Here is a 21834-nt window from a genome sequence, read left to right as displayed (position 1 = left end):
ATTTACTTTGGAATTTCGTTTGGAGCTGCAAATTTTCTTCGTAATTTTCTTCGTAATGTTGAATTTCCTTTGGTTTGTTGCTTCAAGAAGGGCCTTCGGGAAAGTCCTTAGAGAGCTCTCGTCGGAATTTCCTTTGGGTTTTTTTGTTTGGAATTTGCTTCGGAATTTCCTTCGGGATTTCCTTGGAATTTTCTTCGTAATTTGCTTCGGAGTATCCTTCGAAAATCCATTTGGACATATTTTTTTGGAATTTCCTTTGAAATTTATTTCGGGATTTGCTTTCGAATTTCCTTCGGAATTTCGTTTGGAATTTCTTTTGGAATTTTCTACTTTATTTTCTTAGAAATTCCCTTAGCAATTTGCTTTGGAATTTCTATTTGGTTTTTGAATTTCCTTCAGAATTTCCTTTGGAATTTGCTTCGGAATTTCCTTTGGAATTTCCCTCGGAATTTCGTCTGGAATTTCCTCTAGAATTTCCTTTGTAATTTCCTTCGGAATTGCCTCTAAAATTTCCTTTAGAATTTTCTTTGGAGCTTTCTTCGGAATTTGCTTTGGTATTTCCATTGGAATTTTCTTCGGATTTTTTTACGGAATTGCCTTTTGAATATCCTTTGGAATTAACTTCGGAATTTCCGTTGGAATTTCCTTTGCAAATTCTTTTGGAGCTGCATTCGGAGTTTTATTTGGAATTTCTTTCGGAGTTGCCTCTGTTATTTCCTTTGGTATTTTCTTTGAAATTTTCTTTGGAATTTTCTTCGAAATTTCCTTTGGAATTTTCTACGGAATTGCCTTTTGAATTTCCTTTGGAATTTTTTTCGGAATATCCTTTGGAATTTCCCTCGGATTTTTCTCTGGAATTTCGTCTGGAATTTCCTTTGGAATTGCCTCTGGAATTTCCTTTGGAATTTCCTTCAGAGTTTCCTCTGGAATTTCCGTTGGAATTCCCTCTGGAATTTACTTCGGAATTGTCTCTGGAATTTCCTTTAGAATTTCCTCTGTAGTTTTCTTCGGATTTCCCTTGGAACATTCTTCGGAATTTCCTTTGGAATTTTCTACGGAATTGCCTTTTGAATTTCTTTGGAATTTGCTTTGAAATTTACTTTGGAATTTCCTTTGCAGTTTCTTTTGGAGCTGCATTTGAATTTTTTTTTGGAGTTGTATCTGTAATATCCTTTGGAATTTTCTTTGAAATTTTCTTTGGAATTTACTTTGAAATTTCCTTTGGAATTTTCTACGGAATTGCCTTTTGAATTTCCTTTGGAATTTTTTTCGGAATGTCCTTTGGAATTTCCCTCGGATTTTTCTCTGGAATTTCCCTCTGAATTTTGTCTGGAATTTCCTTCGGAATTGCCTCTGGAATTTCCTTTGGAATTTCCTTCGGAGTTTCCTCTGGAATTTCCGTTGGAATTCCCTCTGGAATTTACTTCGGAATTGTCTCTGGAATTTCCTTTAGAATTTCCTCTGTAGTTTTCTTCGGAATTTCCTTTGGAACATTCTTCGGAATTTCCTTTGAAATTTCCTACCGAATTGCCTTTTGAATTTCCTTTGCATTTTTTTTCGGAATGCCCTTTGGAATTTCCATCGGAATTTCCTCTGGAATATTCTTCGGAAGTTCCTCTGGAATTTCCACTGGAATTGCCTTCGGAATTTCAACTGAAGTTTTCTTCGGAATTTCAACTGGAATTTCCTTCGGAATTTCCTCTGGAATTTCCATCGGAAATTCCTCTGGAATTTACTTCGGAATTGCCTTTGGAATTTTCTATGGAATTGCCTTTTGAATTTCCTTCAGAATTTTTCTCTGAAATTTTCTACGGAATTTCCTTTGAAATTTCCCTTGGAATGTCCTCCGAAATTTTCTCCGGAATTTACTTTGGAATTTCCTTCGGAATTGCCTATGGAATTTACTTTGGAGTTTTCTTCGGAATTTCCTTTGGAATTTTCTTCGGAATTTCCTTTGGAATTTTCTTCGGAATTTCCTTTGGAATTTTCTACGGAATTGCCTTTTGAATTTGCTTTGCAGTTTCTTTTGGAGCTGCATTCGGAATTTTATTTGGAATTTTCTCCGGAGTTGCTTCTGGAATTTTCTTCGAAATTTCCTTTGCTGTTTTTTTTTGGAGCTGCCTTCGGATATTATTCGGAATTTTCTACGCAATTTTCGACGGAATCTCCTTTGGAATTTGCTTCGAAATATACTTCGAAAGCCCACACGGTATTTTTGTTTCGAAATTTCCATCCCCAGCGAAATTCTTGGAGGAAATCCCCGAAGGAGTTCTTGTAGGAAACTCCCGAAGAAATTCTTAGAAAGATCCTCAGAGGAAATATTGGACGAGCTGTAGGGGGATATCCCCAAAACAATCCTTGGAGGAGAACTGCTGAGGAAGTACCTGGGGGAAAATCTCCGGAGGATATCTGATATTGAATCTTCAGGAAAAATCTCCAAAGGAATTTTTGGAGATAATCTTCGGAGGAATTTGTTAATCAATTCCCGGACAAAATCCAAAGAGGAATTGCTATTGGAAATCCCCTTAAGAATTCCCGGATAAAATCTCCGGAGCAGTTCTTGGTGGAAATTTCCAAATCTTGGAAAAAAACCGTAGGAATTTCTACAAAAGAAGCCCAGAAGAAACTCCTGGTGCAAATCGCCAGAGAAATTCCTGGAGGAAATGCCCGGATAAATGCTCTTAGAAAATCCTCTAAGGAATTCCTGGAGAAAATGCCTGGAAGAATTTCATAAAGAAATCCCCAGAGAAGAACTTAAAAAAATCCTGGAGGAACTCCGGAGGAATTTCACGAGAAAACTCTTGAGATTTTTTTGGGGAACTTTGGAGGATTTCTTGGAGGAAATGTAGATAATTTTCCGAAGTAATTCCAGAAGAGTTCGTAGTGGAACTCCGGAGGATTTCTAAAGAACTACTATAGGAACTCTGAAGAATTCCTGTAGAAACTCCGAAAATAAAAAATCCAGGAGCTCTATATTTCAGCTTCGAGAAATTTATGAAAAAAATCCGAGATATTTCTTAAGTAACAATGAAAGAATTCCTTTAGAATGCATGAAAAAAACACAGTAGGAGTTCTCTGTGGAGTTACGAAGGAATTCCCCTTTGTAAATAATATAGAATTCTCAGCCAGACTTTGAAGAAATTCCTGATGAAGCTCCGAAAGAATTTCCGGTAAATATTCTGATAAAAATCTTAAGGACAATTCGGAGGAATTTATAGAGGAACTCTGAAAATTGCTATTGAAATTCCCCTGGCGAATTAATGGCGAAAATCCCCTGATTAATCCATGAAACCTGGATAGAAAAGCTAATCGCCGGATGAAAAAATCCTCAAGAGGAGTTCCTGGAGTAAATCCCCGGAATATTTCTGCGATAAATTCCCAGGAAATGCCTAGACGAAATCCCCGGAAGAATTTTTGTACGAAATCCCAGAGGATTTCTTTGACGAAATCCCTGAAAGAATTGCTATTGGAATTCTCCTGGAGTTCCTGGAGAAAATCCCCAGAGGATTTCTTGGAGAAGAAATCCCTGGAGGAAATCCCCGAAAAAATTGCTGGAAGAAATCTTCCAATACATCCTCAGAAAAAAAAATCCTCTTGGGAATTACTGGAGAAAATCCTCGGAGGAAAAAACCCTCGAAAGAATTTCTTAGTTTAACCCCTCACCGGCAGCTTCATTTTTTACCGCAAGAAAAAAATTCAAATCGCGATAACTTTTTTGTTTCTCGGTATTTTTGCACCATTTTTTCACAAGATCTCAAAAAACTCTTCTAGTTTGAGGATCCGTGTTAATATTGATCATTGGTCATCTGGATCCAGAGATATTCCGAAATTCCTTGGGGGACCGACGCCTAATCATAACCCACGTATATATCTTAGGCTACAGATGTTTTAACGTATTCAGATGTTCACTCTTTGGAACAATACAATGAGAGTATGTTGTGAAAAAATGAAGCAATTTGGAGCAGCCGTCTTTGAGTAATGAGCATTTATGTTGCTGGTACCAAGCTGACCAAATAAAGGTCTTGAAAACTTCAAAAAACCTCATAACGTAATTTTCAGATATCTCTATGAAATCTTAACCAATTAGTATGATTTTTTCAGAGTAGCTCCTTATTATATGGCATTGTATAGCCCACATTTTACTTTTTCGATAAGTTGACGTAAAATAAAATGGCCGCCTAAGACATTTTGTATGGAAAATGTCGGTCCCCCAAGGAACATTGGAATATCTTTAAAACCAGATCACCAATCATCAATATCGACACGGATCCTCAAACTAGAAGAGTTTTTTGAGAACTTGTGAAACAATGGTGTAAAAATACCGAGAAACAAAAAAGTTATCGCGATTTGATTTTTTTTTCTTGCGGTTAAAAATGAAGCTGCCGGTAGAGGGGTCAATCCCCGGAGGAATATCTGGAGTAAATCTACAAAGAAATTCCTGTAGGAAATTCTCGGAGGAAATCCCTGGATTAATTCCTGGAGATCTCCGGAGGAATTCCTGGAAGAAATCTCTGGAGGAATTCTTGGAGCAAATCTACGGAGAAACGCTCTGAAAAATTCTCTTAGGAAGTTCTGGGAAAATTCCCGGAGAAATTTCTTAATGCAATGCCCGGGGGATTTCCTGAACGAAATCTTCAGAGAAAGCCCTGCACGAAATCCCAGGAGGTATTGCTTATCTTCGGATGAATCCTTGAAATTCCAGGAGGAAGCCCTCGGTGGAATTCCTGGAGGAAATCTCAGGTGGAATATTTGGAGGAACTCTGGAGAAGGAATTTATAAATGGAATTCTTGGAGGAATTCCTGGACAAAATCATCGAAAAAAATACTGCTGGAAATCCCCTGAGGAATTCCCAGAGAAAATCCCCTGAGGAGTTCTTGGGGATATATCCGGAGGAATTCCTAGACGAAATGCTCGGAGGAATTGTATTGCAATTACCCTGAGGAATTCATCGCGCAAATCCCCGGATGAGTGCTTAAGGATTTCCCGGATGCGTTGCTGGAAGAACTCCGGTGGCGTTTCTGGTGGAACTCCGGAGTTAAAAATTCCTGGAGAAACTATGGAGGATATTCGTAAGAGTTTCCGATGGATCTCCGGAACAATTTTCCAGGAATAAGTGGATAAAATCCAGAGCGAACGCTTGGGAGCTCTAGAGAAATTTCTGGAAGAACTTTGTAAAAATTCCTGGTGGAAATTCAGACGAAGTTTCGAGAAACTTCTGGATGAAATCCAAAGGAATTACCGGAGGAAATCAGGAAGAATTTCTGGAAGAACTCCGAAGGAATTACATGAAGAACTCTGGAGGGATTCATAGAATAAATGTAGGAAATTTTTCGAAAAAAAATCGGGAAAAATTCCTAGTACAAATCCGGAGGATTTTCGAGGTATTACTAGAACTCTAAAGAATCCTGGAGAAATTCCGGGAAAAGGCCAGGAGGCACCCTGAAGGAAATCTGAAGATATTTCCAGTGGAGCTCTAAAAGAATTTTCAGAGGAAATCTGAACGGATTCCCGGAGGAACACCTGAAACATTACTTGAAGAACTCTGCAAACATTCTCGTAGAACTTTCAAAAAAAAAATCCTGCAGAGACTTTGAAGCAACTGCCGAGGAATAATATTTAGAGAAACTCCGGAGAATTTCCGGATGAAAACATTGAGGGAATCCCGGAGGAACCCTGAAGGGAATTCTACAAAGATATTCCTGATGGAGCTCGGAGAAATATCTGAAGAAAATCCAAAGGAACTCCTGGTGTAGCTTCGAAGGGATTCCCGTAGTAACAAAAGTAGAATTCCCGGAGGAACTCTGACGAAATTCCCGGTGGGCTCAGAAGAAACCACAGAGGAACTTCTAGAGGAACTCATTCAATAGGTTTCGGAGAAACTCTGGAGGAAATCCCTGGAGGCATTTTTGGAAAAAATCACCGGAGGAATATCTGAAGAAAATCTCCGAATGAATTCCTGTAGCAAATGCCCAGATGCATTCTATGAGGAAATCCCTTGAGGAATTCCAGCAGAAAATCTGCGGAGTAATTCCTGGAGAGAGTTCAGAAGGAACTGCTGCAAAAATTTCTGGAGGCAATCTTGGAAGAAGTCCCATGAAAAAATCCTGTAGGAAAACCGCGGAGAAATATCTGGAGAATTTCTTGGTGAAAATCATTAGAGGGATTCCAGAAGGATATCCCCGGAAGAACTCATGGAGCAAATTTCCGGTGAAATTCATGGAGAGAATCCCAGAGAATTTTTGAAAGAAGTCCTCGCAGAAATTCCTGGTGGAAATCCCATGAAAAATTCCAGAGGGAAATTCCTGGAGGAATTTGTGGATAAATTCCTGGCGAAAATTTCAAGAGGAATTCCTGAGGTAAATCCCAGGATAAATTCCTGGAGGGAATCCCGTAGGAATTGCTGTAAGAAATCCCCGCATAAATTTCCGAAGGAAATTCAAGGAGTAATTTCTGGTGAAAATCCTATAAGAAATTCCTGGTGAGATATTCCGGAGGATTTTTTGAAATAAATCCTGGTGCAAATCTTAATCACTCGTGGGAGAACTCCCCGGAGTTATTACTCGTGGAAATCTTAAGTGGAATTCCTGAAGAAATTCCCTGGAATAAAACCCCGAAAGGATTTCTGGACGAAATCGCTAAAGGAATTTGTTGAGGAAATCCCCCAAGAATTTCCTGGTGCAAATCCCCGAATGAATTCCTGGAGCAAAACCCCGGAGGATTTTTTAAATGAAATCCTCGGAGGAATTTCTATAGAAAATCCACTTTGGAATTCCAAGAGGAAATTGCCGGGAAATTCTGGGGTAAAATTGTCTGAGGATTTCTTGAAAAATATCTTTGGAAGAATTTCGAGGGAATTGCTGGGGTAAACCCCCTAATGAAATCCCCAGAGAAATTCCTGATGCAAATCCCCAGAGAAATTCCTTGGGTCCTGGGAATCCCCGTGTGAATTTTAAGAAAAAATCATTGGAGGAATTTCCTAATGAAATCGTAACTCTTCGGAAAAATATTTGAACGAAATCCCCTGAGAAATTCCTGGATGAAATTCCCAAATGGATTGCTATTGGAAATTCCTCAGGGGGAATTCATAGAGAAAATCCTCGAAGGAGTTCTTGGGGCATATACCCGGAAGAATCCCTGCAGATGTTTGCTAAATATATCTCCGGAGGAGTTTTTGGAAAAAAAATAATCGCCGGAGAAATGCCTGGAACAAATTTCTGGAGGACATTCCATGGAGAAATTTCTGATGCAAATTCCAAGAGACACTCCTGGAGGAAATCTCCGAATAAATTCTCTTAATAAATATCGAAAGAGTTTTTGGATAAAATGTCTGAAGGAATTTCATAATGAAATCCCAAGAAGAATTCTTAGATGAAATCTCCGGAGAAATACCTGCTGCAAATCCCTTTTCTTGGAGGAAATTTCCGGATGAATTCTCTGCAAAAAAAATCCTCGAAGGAATTTCGAAATCACCGAAGTCATTGTACGAAATTATCCGAGGAATTCTGGAGGAAATTCCTGAAGGAAATCCACGGAGGAATTCTTGGTGGAAATCCAAAAAAGATTTTCTGGAGGAAATCCTAAGACGAATTCATGGAGCAAATCCATGGAGAAATTTCTGAAATACATACCCGAAGGGTTTCCTGGAGCAAATCCCTGGCGTAATTCTTGCAGCATATCCCCGGACGAATGTCCGAAAGAAATTTCCCGAGGAATTCCTGAAGGAAATCCAAGTAGATACCCCCAGCTTGGCTGTTTCAGGGAGAAAAATCCAAACTAGTAAACAAACATGTGTCAAACCAGATTCTGAACAGCTAAGTTCTTGGTCCAAAACCGATCAAAAATGAACCAGGCAGTAAGCCTGTTCCAAAAAAAGGGAACAGAAAACTGGTATGAAATAAAATTGGAACACCATTTGCAACACAGGCGCAAGCTTTAATTTTTAACATGATCCAAAAATTTGGAACCAACCAGAGTGATTCCAAGCAACAGCACCAAAATTTGGTAAATTTTTTAATTCATTTTTTTCTATTGAGCTGAAACTTTGCACAGTTTTCCAGTTCCATCTAAATCGTCATTTTCCGATATCAAATCTTCAAGTTGAGTCACGACTAACTTTTCAAAAGGGTGTATGTGAAAATGGTTCAAAAATATTCAAAAAGCTGCACAGCAAAAACGGTTCGTTCGATTGTTAGACAACTAAAGAAACAAAGTTAGACAACTAAATAAAGATTCCAAAAAAAAAATACACACAGTAAAACAATTTTTTTTTTTTGCATTAAAAAACATAATTTTTGACACAAAAACTCAAATATCTCAAAACCCTATCGGAATACCAACGTAATTTTTTGAGGGAAAACGGTCCATTATACTAGCTATCTACCATAAAAATTTGGTGATGGTAAACCAATAAACAAAAAAGTTATGACATTTGAAACATGTCACAATTTTCACATTTAGTAGAAAAAAAATTTTTTTTTCGGTGTAAATTATTACGGGAACCGCAGTTTGTTGCTGATTTTATTGTTAAGGGCCTTGCGTGAATTAAACAAGTCGTTTTCATGTATTCATTAGTATTATGTATATTATATGTAGTCTGTCATGTCTCACTGGGAAAAGGCTTGAGTAGCCAACAACCACTCATCTGACACCAAACAGTCAATTAATAATATATAACAATATTCTAAATACCGCGCTGTGCAGCTTCTTATGAAGCAATGAGAATAAAAGAAAACGAAATATTATGTATATGTATAAATATTATATGTATATGTATATATGTATAAATTAAAATGAATTAACAGATTACACGAAAATAATTTTTTTTTACCAGGATATTTTTTTTAGAGTATGATCGATGAGTTTCTAAATGTTATATATAAACTTTAAATGTTTTGGATTTGGGTATGCGTTATGAGATCATGAAAACATTTTATTAATACTTATTTATTTATTTATTGTTATTCAATTTTTTTACAATATCGAACACTTTTGCATCATTATCAGTACAGTTCGAGTATAGTTTTGCTTTAATTTTATTTTCTGACAATGGAATGAAACAGTGAAATTTTTGGGTTCCTTGGATCGTTTTCGCGTTATTATATTGCTCGCTGAGCTCTGGTGCCGTTAATTCGTACTCTTCAGTAGTAGTAAAATAAAATGATAATTTTGTTAAATCTTCTTCTTTTCTGCGATTCGCCCAAACAAATAGTTCTTTTGCAGTTTTAATTGGATGCTCACGTTCTTTGGCTAAACTTGCTCTTGTGGCCATGCGCTTTATGGTTCCTCCAATAGCATCACAAGGACCTTTGCCATGTGACGTAGCAAAGAAATGCCATTCTGCATCAATTCCGTACTTTGATTTAAATTGACATAGGCTCGAAAAATTCTTACGGTTTTTGTACTGCGATGCTGCTCCATCAGACATGAAATATATCTTTCTGATTTCTTTATCCTTATCAACGCGTAAAAAGTTAACCATTTTGGCAATGAACAAATTTACAGATACTGAGTCGTGTCTTAAATATTCGGAAATTACAATAAAACTAAAATGTTCAATTTGCGTACTTCCATTGAAATAAATAACGAATGGATGAATTGTAGCTTGTTGTACGTTCCAGTGATGGGACTGCACTTCATCTTGCAATACAAAGCTAGGGTAAATGATCCATTAGTTGAGGTAGCACCAATAGTTGCGGTATGGGCCTTATAATGGAATAAATTACTTATTTGTAACTGACCTTTCTTCTGGGACATTATGGATTTCATAAATCTTCTAAATTAAGGTAGTTTAGAATACTAGTTTTTGTATAAAATGTGAACGTATCTTTCAAAAACTATAATTTTCCATGTGCCAGTTCAAACACGCGCCTCTCACTAACATTTTCATAGTGGCAAGCTTGCACGAAACAATGAAAATCACAATTTTCTGGCCCAAATATTCAATGAAAATGTTTCAATATCCTAAGTAGTATGTCTGTTTATCGTTTAAAAACTGAAACATAGCTAATAATGACAAAATAACGATAAAATCGGTACCTCCACTATTGGTACACCACAGCACACTGTGATCCTTTAGTTGCGCTATGTTTTCGTTATCTGCAGTTTGGCATTTAAAGTGAATGATTTTCGTGTGAAACCCGCTTTTTCTTGCGTTACTTGAACGCATTGAGTAAGTAATTTTACGGCTTTAATTTCATCTGCATATTAAATATATTTCCAGCTTTTTTCAGAGTGGCATCGCAAGACAAATTGGATCAAAAATGAAGCGGCGATGTGGTAAGCGTATCCAGTACGATGAACATGCAGTGCCATACTGAACATGAAAATAAGGAGACAGCCTATTTACCACGCTTCTAAGTCAATTCGGTATCCTGGAGTCTACAATCCGATTCAGGTTAAGTAGTAAATGGAGCAAGAAAACTCGGAAAGGCCCTGCAATAGTGCAATCCAAAGATGAGGAGGATACACCAGTGGCGTAGCTAGGGTTTTGGGGGCCCAGTGCGGAGATAGATTTGGGGGCCCCTCAAATAGAGGTTTGCTAAATATGCCTTATTAGCTTACACATACCTACATATTTTTGTCAAAAACGTTTAATATTAAAAAAACGTGATTTAAAGGTCAAAATATATTCTGCTAGTAAAAATTAATCCATACGAGGACTTAGCCAGGAAGTCCGTCAGGAAGTAGTTTTTGATGTTATGGATTGGTTTTTGAATATATCTATGAAGCAATTGCTGCATAAGTTCCTATAAATTTATGTTTTAAAGGATGTTTGAAGGAATTCTTGGATAACTTTCTGTTATGATGTACGGTATTTAGTAGTTTGCTTACGGTTATACCTAGACGAACGCTTTGAAGGCTCGTGGAAAAATATCTCAATTCATTGGAAATTAGACGATGAAACGGCTCTATTTTAGTATTGCGCAAATAATTGATTTTATTTGTGGTTTTTGATGCAGATCTAGGAGGCAATCAAGATTAAATGTTTGAAGTTATTATTGATATTATTTTATGAGGAATCCCAGCGAAACTCATAGAGGTATCCTGAGATAAAATTTTGAAACATACATACCTTGAAAAAAAAAACAAGCAGGAAATCTTCTGAAGTAAAAATATTTTCCATGAACTCTGTCAAAATTCCAGAAATGTATGTATTCTTTTTTTTTTTTGGCGAAACTCCTTATAACAGAAGTTTTGTAAGAATGTATAACAAAAATCTAGAAGAAACTGTAGAATCGTTTAGAAGTTTCTAGGAATATTACTGCTTTTATCACTTGAAAAACTCATTGTAGGAATAGAGCCGGCTTAACAAATGTAGGGGCCCAAAGACCAGAGTCTTGTGGGGGCCTTTAAAAAAAAAAATTCCTATAGTACATTTGATTGATTTTTAGAAAAGGTTCTAATTACCAGAAGTTACACGGATAAAAATCTGATCCCCAAATCATGATTTACAAATCATCAAATTCATAAATTGCTTAGGTCATAATATCAGGATCACAAATCATGGTTCCTGGAGTCATAATCATGATTAAGCGTAACATCCAGTGTGAAAACACTAAGCGGCGCACTTTGCTTCAACTCATTCGTATCGATCACTCTTAATTTAAGATGACGAAGAGGTTGAGTGGTAGAAAAGGTGGCTTACAATCGGAAGATTATTGGCTCGAATCTCAGTGTATGATATTTTTTTATTATTTTTATTTTGTCGATCATAAACGGATGCGCGACTTAGCATTTTTGGCATTTGAATCATGATTCCGAGCAATCAGCAATAAAAACCTTACGCGTGTGTTGCGTTACGGCAATCTGACTCATGATATCATGAGTAAGTCATAATCTTGTTTTTGGATTCTGATTTCTACCCGTGTAGTTTAGAACTGCTTTGAACCTTCCATAAGCGCGAGTAGAGATCAATGGGTACACTAAACCTACCTTTGAGGAAAAACGGTTTTGAAATTTTCCAGCCATAGCCACTCCGTACAAATTGTATGAGAGCCAAGAAGCAAACCAATCTTCTATAAATTATCTCTTTTTCAAACTGAAAAATGGTTTAAAAATTCCATTGGAAAGCATGGAAACAGTACAATATTTTAGTACACCCAACTCAAAATCTACTAAAGTGTCTTTTTCTTTTCAATTACAATTCAATATAACTAAATTATCAAATTTATGTTGGATTCCCTTACTTTTCGACGTATTTATTCTGTACAATTCAAAAAATATGTACACCACATTTTTTTAATTTTCAATTTCGATTATGTTTAGATTTGTGTAAAAGAATACTAAACCAAAAACTTTTAGAAAAAAAAAACAAAAACTGAAGCTCTTAAATCGAAAACAGTAGGTCAAATATGCTGCACGCTTTAGAAAACCCAAAAATCATTTGAATTTTAAGCTAAAGTTAGAACGATTTTATCGGTTTGTAATATTTTTTAAACGTTCAATAATAATTATTTTAGACGCATTTTGTGGGGGCCCGGGAAACATGGCCCCCTTGGACTCCCCGTTAATACGGCCCTGAATGGATGAATCCATGAAGAGCTCCCTTTGGGGCCCAGATAGCCGTAGCGGTAAACGCGCAGCTATTCAGCAAGACCAAGCTGAGGGTTGTAGGTTCGAATCCCACCGGTCGAGGATCTTTTCGGGTTGGAAATTTTCTCGACTTCCCAGGGCATAAAGTATCTTCGTACCTGCCACACGATATACACATGCAAAAATGGTCATTGGCATAGTAAGCTCTCAGTTAATAACTGTGGAAGTGCTCATAAGAACACTAAGCTGAGAAGCAGGCTCTGTCCCAGTGGGGACGTAACGCCAGAAAGAAGAAGATGAAGAGCTCCCTGGAAAAAATGAGGGACGTATCTAAAAGAATTCCCAATTATCTGAGGAATTCAAACTTCTAATATGAATACCAGAAGAAAAATCATCAAATAAATTTCAGAAAGTATATTTGAAATAAATAAAACAAAGTATCCCCGAAGCTAGTGGTAAAGGAATACTTAGGGAAAACACGGGATTTCTTGGCCAACGGTACGCCAAGAAATCCTTCAAATGGGTTTCAGAGGGCTCCTCAATGGAATATGGTTGAAACCTTGATAAATTCCTAGAATGATTTCTGTAGGAGTTCTTGAATAAACCTTGAGAAAATCCGTAGTACAAATTTGGTATCCGAGTATACATTTTTGGATTTCCTGTGACAATTTCATTAAAAATCACTTAATGAATTTACAACCACATAGGAACGCCAGATAGATTATTGCTAGCAATATTATAGTGTATTTCTTTCAAAAATATTAGGAAAATTCTACTGGCATTGCTTAGAATGTTCTGTACAGTTTCTAATGAAAGCGCCGAAAAAAGTTACCTGGATTTGTTGCTTTTGTTTATTCCGAAGATATAAAGAATTTCTGCAAAAAATCCTGAAAGAATTCCAAAATGAATAATTGGAAATACTTTCTCGTTTTTTTTTTTCAACATTATCTTAAAGGAATCTCTGGATACGTTTAATAAAGAATAATAATAAATCCATGGGATAATTTTATATAAATTACCAGGAGAAATGCTCTAAGAAATGCCCTGATGAGTTATTCAAGGTCACTTGAGAATAAGTTTGGATGATTTTTTGGTAGGTATTTTTGGATGATTAAAAAAAAAATCTGAAAAATGTAGATATACATTCAATGTTTAAAAAAATAAAAATAAATTAAAATTTGTAAAATTAACTTTTTGTGTTTTATCTGTTTTACTCAAGTTTGTGCCCTTAATATTTTTTCGCTCAGTCCGTAGTGGTCTTGGATTTAAAAGAAAATTAATATTTGCATCTGCCTAAATAGTCGACCTGAAGTCGTAAGCTTACTCATTCTACAAAATTAATGCTTTTGAGAATATCTCAAACATTTAAATTTGAACAAAATGTACACCTTTAGCTTTTAACTCATGTATATACCGTAATCCAGAGGCAAATTGATCATTGGGGTAAATTTGATTAAATCGGTGCCAAATAGCATTTCCATTCAAGGATGCTTAATACTTCTTTGACATCACATACATTCCATGTTTTCTAGTTCATAGATGTCTAATGATGATTTTAAACTATTTCTTTTTTACGTCAATTTTGCATAAAAATATTCATAGTTTTTTAAGGTGTTAGCAATACTGATGGAAAAGTCAGTACTGAACAATTCGCTGGTGCTAATCCTGCATGCAAACTTTGAGAGTCAAAAATGTAGTGTAAGCTTCAGTGTGAACTGCTGAACTCATTTTTGAAATCGTACAGCATTACAAAAAAGTGTTTTGGTCATAAAACCGTTTATTGTTGAATAACTAGCTTATTTCAAGGAGAATTGCATACATATAGGCGTATTATGCAGATTTACAAAGTTTAATTTTGCAATAAAATGGTAATATACACGAGTTGTAAGAATTTTGACATCATTTTTAGATTTGATATCCTAAATCTCCTAAAATTTAGTAGATAGGGAAATTTTACATTCTAAAATATGCTTTTTTATATAGTGATCAATTTCGCCCCAATGTGTCATTTTCAATTTATGATATTAAAACTTATTTTATGAAGTGTTAAATTTTATTTCATAAAAAATCGATTACATTAACTGATAGACATCAATGAAGTACTGGTTTTACAGAAATAAATTTAGGAAAATAACTTACAATGAAAATATTCGTGGAGGTCCCTAAAATGTGGGATAGATTTAGGGTGGGCTGAGGGCCCCGGTAGGACCGTGACTGTGAGCCCCACATTTTAGGGGCCCCCAGTCATGGTCCTCCCGGAGCCCTCAGCCCACTCACTCTAAATCTATCTCTAAAATATTAAAAGTCAGGGATAATCAAGGGGCCCCTGTACATCGCAGATAAAAGTCTGCTTGTCATGCTCAATTTTTTTTTTGATCTTACAAATTGCCAGTTTCTCAAAGCTATGTCGAATCTTTAATGCTATAAGATATCCGTACTGCAATTTTGGGGCCCCTAGAAGCTCGGGCCCGGTGCGGACCGCACCCACCGCACCCCCCTAGCTACGCTACTGGGATACACACATTGTGTGGTTGGAGGAACGACAACAAAGAGGCATCCCAGTTGTAAAGGAAACCTTAAACTCCAAAACCACCTCCAGACCCAATCCTTTTCGGAAAAACGTACCGTAAATGATAGAGTGGATCTCAAAAGAAATTGTACCATTTCTGACTTCCTGGACTACCCAGAAGCTTCTAAGCGGAGCAGCCAACATCGCAACTACAGAAGAAAATTAACCCTGATTTTACGGCTGGCGAACGTTTGGCAGAGATTTGTTGAGAGGAGGAGGATTAGCAAGATGCCATAAAACAACGTAAGGAAAATTCTGAAAATCGAGCTGCTCGAAAAGTGGAAGCGAAAAAGCAAAAAGAAATAACTGCTCAACAGAGGAAAGACAAGTTGGAAAAGCGAGCTCAAAGATAAATAGAAGCTGAGCAGCTCAAAGCAGCATTGCGAGCACGTCGACGAGAGCCGAGAGAAATCGACCATTAGAAAACAGGAACGTTGAAACCTCTGACAGGAAAATCGCCTGAAAAATAGCTGACTCAAAACGTTAAGAATTTATTTGTTAAAAGTTTTGTATTTATCTTACTAAGGTTTACATCTCGTTTTATTCGTATTCCAATATTCAAATAAATGACATTTTAAATTAGATTGCATTCGCATTTATATTCTTTCATTTTACCAAAAACTTTTTCATTTGTTCTTTACAATTATTTTGATCGCTTAATGTTCTGATTGCTTTGGCATGCAATTATTGCGAATAACGTAATGAGATTCAAACTTGATCCATTTATTTTTTTATCATAAAATCACAGATAAACTATATTTTTTAACTATCGATTTGAATAACGGGAGGCATTAACACACTACCATTACATAATGCCTCGATTGACATGTTCTCGCGATTTGATCTAGAGCTTACGTATGATAAAAATTTATAGCTGTAGGGGGAGATCCCCCAGTGCCGGACAGCACCCAATACCGGACAAGGTCGAAACATTGAGAAGTCACGGTCCAATCAAGATGGTGTATTAGTAGAAAAGAAAGCTATTATGTAGACTAATGTTTGCGTAGAATAACACATCCTTGAAATATGCACGCCTTTTTAAAAAAGTAGAAAAGTTTGAAAATCTTTACAAAATTGACGTATTCTCTTAATTTTGAGCCTATTTAGTAATTATTTTGAATATAAAAAAAAAACTTTGGATCACGCAAGCATGATCGAACGTAATCCTTATTTGATAGCATGAATGTATTTTGTACCATAATTGAACTAAATATGGACAAATTACAATTTTCGATAAGCACCTCCTGTCCCTCAGTTTCGGACAGCTTAATTTGTTATATGATATATTTGTAATTATTGCACCAGTGTCTCAAAATACTTTCATTTTTCATGGGTTCCGTCGATCATGGTATCAAACATGCAATAAAATGAAGAAGAATGAACATTCAGTACAACATCGTAAAATGTGCTATTTTTCATCATATATGGAAGAGGTATTTGATAGGCATCTTTCAATGTAAGAAAAACGCAAATTATTCTTGTAAATGCATTGAACTGGTAATTATAAACTATTCCTATAGTGTACACATTCAATGATGTTCGTATTTGCAGAATTCGAGGCATTTCCAGATCGTGTCCGGTATTGGGTGCCACCTTTCAAGATCGATCAATTTGATACTAAAATACATCATCAAAATGCATTATCATAATTCGTATTTATATTTTCAAATTTATTTTTGTACACTATAAAAATGATAATATTTATCATAAATGGGTAACATGAGCCCATAAAATCAATATTTTTCGAATTATGAATTTAGTGGCTTAAGTGTCCGGTACTGGGGGATCTCCCCCTAATTGATATTACTCAACTAATTTTTGGACTGTTGGAATGATGGGCAAGAATGTTTGCAGATTTCGTGCTGCCGAAATCAAGACTCATTTTGCAGTTTGTAGTGTATTACAAATACCTACTAAATAAAATATATAACAAATATATTTTTCATCAGTTGTCATTAAAAAAGCAATGTTTATCAACTATTTTAAAAAACTCTATTAAATCGATTGAAATCATATTTTAGAACTCATTGTTTTCAAAACCGCACTATACCGCAACTATAGGAACACTCATACGCAACTATAGGAACACTACCGCAACTATAGGAGCAATAAGCTCGTTCAATATTTTGCAAATTACAAGTACATATGGTGATTTTTTGAATGTTCGATTGTTAGAAGAGATGCGCAAGACATCATTGAACATGATACAAGTAAAATTTATTAGCAATATTAATTTAATTAATCTAAGAAATTATAAAATGTGAATGGCACTTACTTAATACCTCCACTATTGGGTCATTTACCCTATAGTTTTCAGAAAAATCACAAATGACTAAAAATTCACCATCTTGTAATGTATTTTTCGTATTTTTTAAAAAGCGGGATTGCTCTGTTTTAATAAAGTCGTGAGGAATTAAACTTTCTAATTTCAAGCAAAAAAATGACACAAACTCATCTACAGGTTTTACAATAGTTTCTAGGTCACACCTATCCGTGGTCACCCATTGCTCAAATGATAACTGATCAATATAATTTTCTTCAAACTCAGCGAATAAAGTATTTTCCAATGATGAAGAATCTGGACAATCCGAACAAGATCGTAGATAGCAATTTGATGTTGTATTTCCACACAAAAGACAACCAGTTAACATTTTAATATCCTTTGATAAATTGATTCTTTTCGAACTATGTAAGATTATGTTAATATTTTCGTGTGTTGTGCACACACAAACATTATGTGTTCCTGAATTGGATAGAAGCTTGCATTGCCTTGGACGAAGGCTTGCAAATGAGGAAAAACCTACCTTAATATTTTCGTTAATTTCCTTGAAGCGTGTATACTTGTATACTTGTATGCTTGACTGAAGAAAAATTTTACAATTAAATCTTTTATAAACATAGTGGTAGTATATTTTTAGCTTTTTCGTGAGTATGTTCACGGTATGTACCTATCATGTTTTTGATGTTGTTGAAGTTACTCGCTCTCTCCCAAATATGATTAACAAAGTCTATTCTCTACCAAGGCGGGTCTATACCCAGGTGTAATCAGATTTTAACTTTGTGGAGAAAACCAGCGCCGAGAAAACCGACCTGCTTTACGTATACTAGATCACCTGGGTATAGACCCACCTTGTTCTCTACGAGGTAAATTTTTTGCAGGTAAACTATTCGTATACCTGTATAGAAAACTTTTTTTGTAGCTTTTGTCTTCAATATTAGATTTCTTATAGGTTTCTTTTATCAAAAGGTTTCAACACTATTAAGAGAATTTTTCTTCAGTTACGCACAATAAAAAATATGACACTATCAAGACTTTAGATCACAACACTGGATCGCGTCTAACTTTCTAATAGATGCTATAATAGTTATGAATAATTAAATAAAATATCATGAAAACAACTTGTTAACTTCATGTGGTACCCTTAACAAAAAATTCAGCAACAAACTGCGGTCCTAAAAAAAAATTAACAATGAAAAAAAAATAAATTTCACTAAGTGTCAAATTTGTGAAATATTTGAAATGTCATAACTTTTTTGTTTATTGGCTTACCATCACCAAATTTTTATGGTAGATAGCTAATATAATGGACCGTTTTCCCTCAAAAAATTACGTTAGGGTTTTGAGATATTTGAGTTTTTGTGACAAAAATTATGTTTTTTAATGCAAAAAAAATGTTTTTTTACTGTTTGTATATTTTTTTTTGGAATCTTTATTTAGCTGTCTAACTTTGTTTCTTTAGTTGTCTAACAATCGAACGAACCGTTTTTGCTGTGCAGCTTTTTGAATATTTTCAACACATACACCCTTTTGAAAAGTTAGTCGTGACTCAACTTGAAGATTTGATATCGGAAAATGACGATTTAGATGGAACTGAAAAACTGTGCAAAGTTTCAGATATTTTTGAAATGGTCGATCAGAATCGACTTGCATGCCTCCGTGGAATCCCTCACCAGTGATTTGGACCACCGGTGAAGTTGCCCTTAGTTATCGATTGCAGTTTTGAAATCTCATAACGTTAAATTTTGCATTAATCTTCAATATTTATACAATTGATACATAGATACACGGAAAAGAACGTGCGTGGGGTTGGACCCATGTTCTTCTGCTTGCGAAACAGAAACGGTAGCCATTAGACCACCAACCCCTTCTTGACGAATAGTGTACGGGATTTTCTTCGAAAATGAACCTAAATCTTCAAATCACTATCGTCGAAGTGATGACGAAACACTGCTAGGATACCATATCTTTCGAATGGTGGGTACAGAGTCGATGATCATTTTTCTCGTTAAGGCTTCCAGACACACCGTGGCGTTGTCATACCGAAGCGATTCTTTCATCTTCCCAAAATTGACTACTTACACACTTTCCGCCACGCGCTGCCGGTAGATTTTCGTGGGTTTATTCGGCGGAACCACTCGGTAGCCTTTCAGATCCGACACATAGTGGTACAGATGGGTGCCATTCTTGGGATCGACAAATCCGTAGCACCCGTAGGTCACATCATCCGGACCGCGAACTTTGTGCTGGAACTGATTGAAGTGCTGCTTGGCAACGTTGTACCCGTAGTTGAAGGATCCTTCTCGCGTCTTGAACTGATGGTACGCCTTCGAGTCGGAATCCACGTCCACAGAGATGTCAATATTGTCATTTGATAGAGCTTGTGCGGTTGCTGTTAGTACGACAAAAGCCAACGTCTGGAAAAAAGAGAAAATCAAAATTAGTTCGCTGGAATTTTGTTCAGTACATGCGAAAAGCATGTAGGATTAACGAATGGCTAAATCTGTGGATCCGTTCAAATATCGAGTGAAATATTAATCAGTTTGTGACAATTAATGTTTGCTTGTAGTCATATTGGAGAATTAGAAATTATCAATAAAAAACGAATTTATATGAATAACTTGAAGAGGGATAGCTTCAGATCACCTAAATTGCTGAAAGTGTTTGGGTTCGATTCCCGGTCGGTAGGTTTAGAGTTCTGGATATTTGTGTGTCAAGAAGAAACCGCATCAAAACCCTTTATACTACAGAGCTCCACCCCGGCACTACATCAAGTCCACATGTCCTTCACACGGCCACTCGTGCATTACATATTCGTTCATTTTTATGTCGTCCTATGCCGTGACCTTTCAAGAGACGACATCAAATGTCCACGACCGTGAAAATCAAAAAAACAAAACCAGCACCGTTACAAGGCGTTTTCGAATTTACATATGTATCACCCACCATCTCGGAAGCTCGCATTCCCGTGGGTGTCTTGCCCAACTCTTCGCCAGCAAACGGCGAAAGAAATTAAAATCAGCATTAGCTTCTTCGAAGGTGATCCGTGCGTGGTTCATCTCTCGCGACACAGAGGCGCTGTTTCTTCTCACCTTGGGGCTTAGAGCCGGTGCGGTGCGACACGTTCGTCCATCGCCATCTAAGACGCGATAAGAATTGGTGAATATCGCGCGATACCGTTTCCAGCATATGGGGGAAACTTAATTATTTATGAATTCCATCAAATACACAGGACTGGAAACAAGTGTGACACCTTGACCTCGCGAAGGCATTCGAGGCGAAGCAGATGATTAGCGATTCGATTATGGTATTAGGACAACCTGAATCGCAAAAAACCGGTTGGATATTCCATATTCCTTAATATATAATCTGTTAATGATGAAAATAAGATTCATCCAAATTTTGATGATTTTAAGATGGACCAAAACAATAGAGGTCTGTATAAAACAATAAATGGAAACACTAAAACAAACATCTTACGCCGTCAGACGTATCATATCTTTGCTAATGCCCAATAATAACAATAGATAGCCTATAACAAACAGAATGGGCTATAATTCCTTGAGTATTTTTTGGCTTGTTGACATATGGTAAGGTATGGAGATCTGATGATGACCATATTACCGATCATGAACCAATTAGTCATTTTTTTCTGATTTTCTTACCCCTTTCGTGACTAGCACCATCATCTTTTTTTTTATTGCAACAATTTTATTCCGCAACATCAGTTCATCACCACTTGTACAGAATATGACAATGATCGATCACCATGTGCGCAAAGATTTGTTGGGCTTCGCATTGCAATTTTCGAGAACTTTAACACACTATCGAACATCATCCATAATACAAATTTAGTTTTGTGTTTAAAATAACTGATTAATCGCGAGTTGAAAAGGTTGCATCAATGTTGCAACCTGTGATTGTCATGACAATTTTGCTTTTGATTGTATCCCTATCCGCAAAAGCTGGGACAAAAGGTTGTGACCCAGAGAATATGATTGTACCAGAGAAACGCGGAGAAGATTTTGAATTTGTTTATAAGCAACATGCAATCTTCTACATGACCTAGTGGAATTTCGTGAATTTAGCACTCGCCAAAATAATGTATGGAAATCTGAGTAAATGGCAATTAATGAATGATCTTTGTTTAAAATGTTTCGCTATGTATTCACTGTTGGGAGATATAGTGACTCGTGTAGTTATTATGTAATTAGTATATTTTCATGTTGTTGTTTGCTTTCAAAAATTGTATAGATTAGCTCCTAAGATGTTTGTTTTGGCGTATACCTTAATGTAAAACGTTGATGAATATTTATGATGTGAAGTTCACATTTAGAATAAGACGTTCAATTAGACCTTTAAGGTTCGTTGAATAAGACACCAATAAAGAACATATGCAATGACCATCAATAATTTAGGTAATCGTATTTCCCGGGATTTCCAAATTTCCCGGGT

The 21834-nt window shown here is 36.2% G+C and overlaps 1 protein-coding gene across 1 annotated transcript in view; it reads right to left on the bottom strand.

The window, feature by feature from the left end:
• LOC5574263 (translation initiation factor IF-2) overlaps nt 1-21834 on the bottom strand; it is a 52379-nt gene that overhangs the window by 17315 nt on the left and 13230 nt on the right. The window contains exon 2 of the mRNA XM_021852020.1: nt 19462-19796. Within this exon, the coding sequence (XP_021707712.1) occupies nt 19462-19796 (335 nt within the window). The remainder of the gene's footprint in view (nt 1-19461; nt 19797-21834) is intronic.

This window comes from Aedes aegypti, chromosome 3, assembly GCF_002204515.2.
Source record: "Aedes aegypti strain LVP_AGWG chromosome 3, AaegL5.0 Primary Assembly, whole genome shotgun sequence".
NCBI lineage: Eukaryota > Metazoa > Arthropoda > Insecta > Diptera > Culicidae > Aedes > Aedes aegypti.
This window is presented reverse-complemented; position numbering and strand designations above follow the sequence as displayed.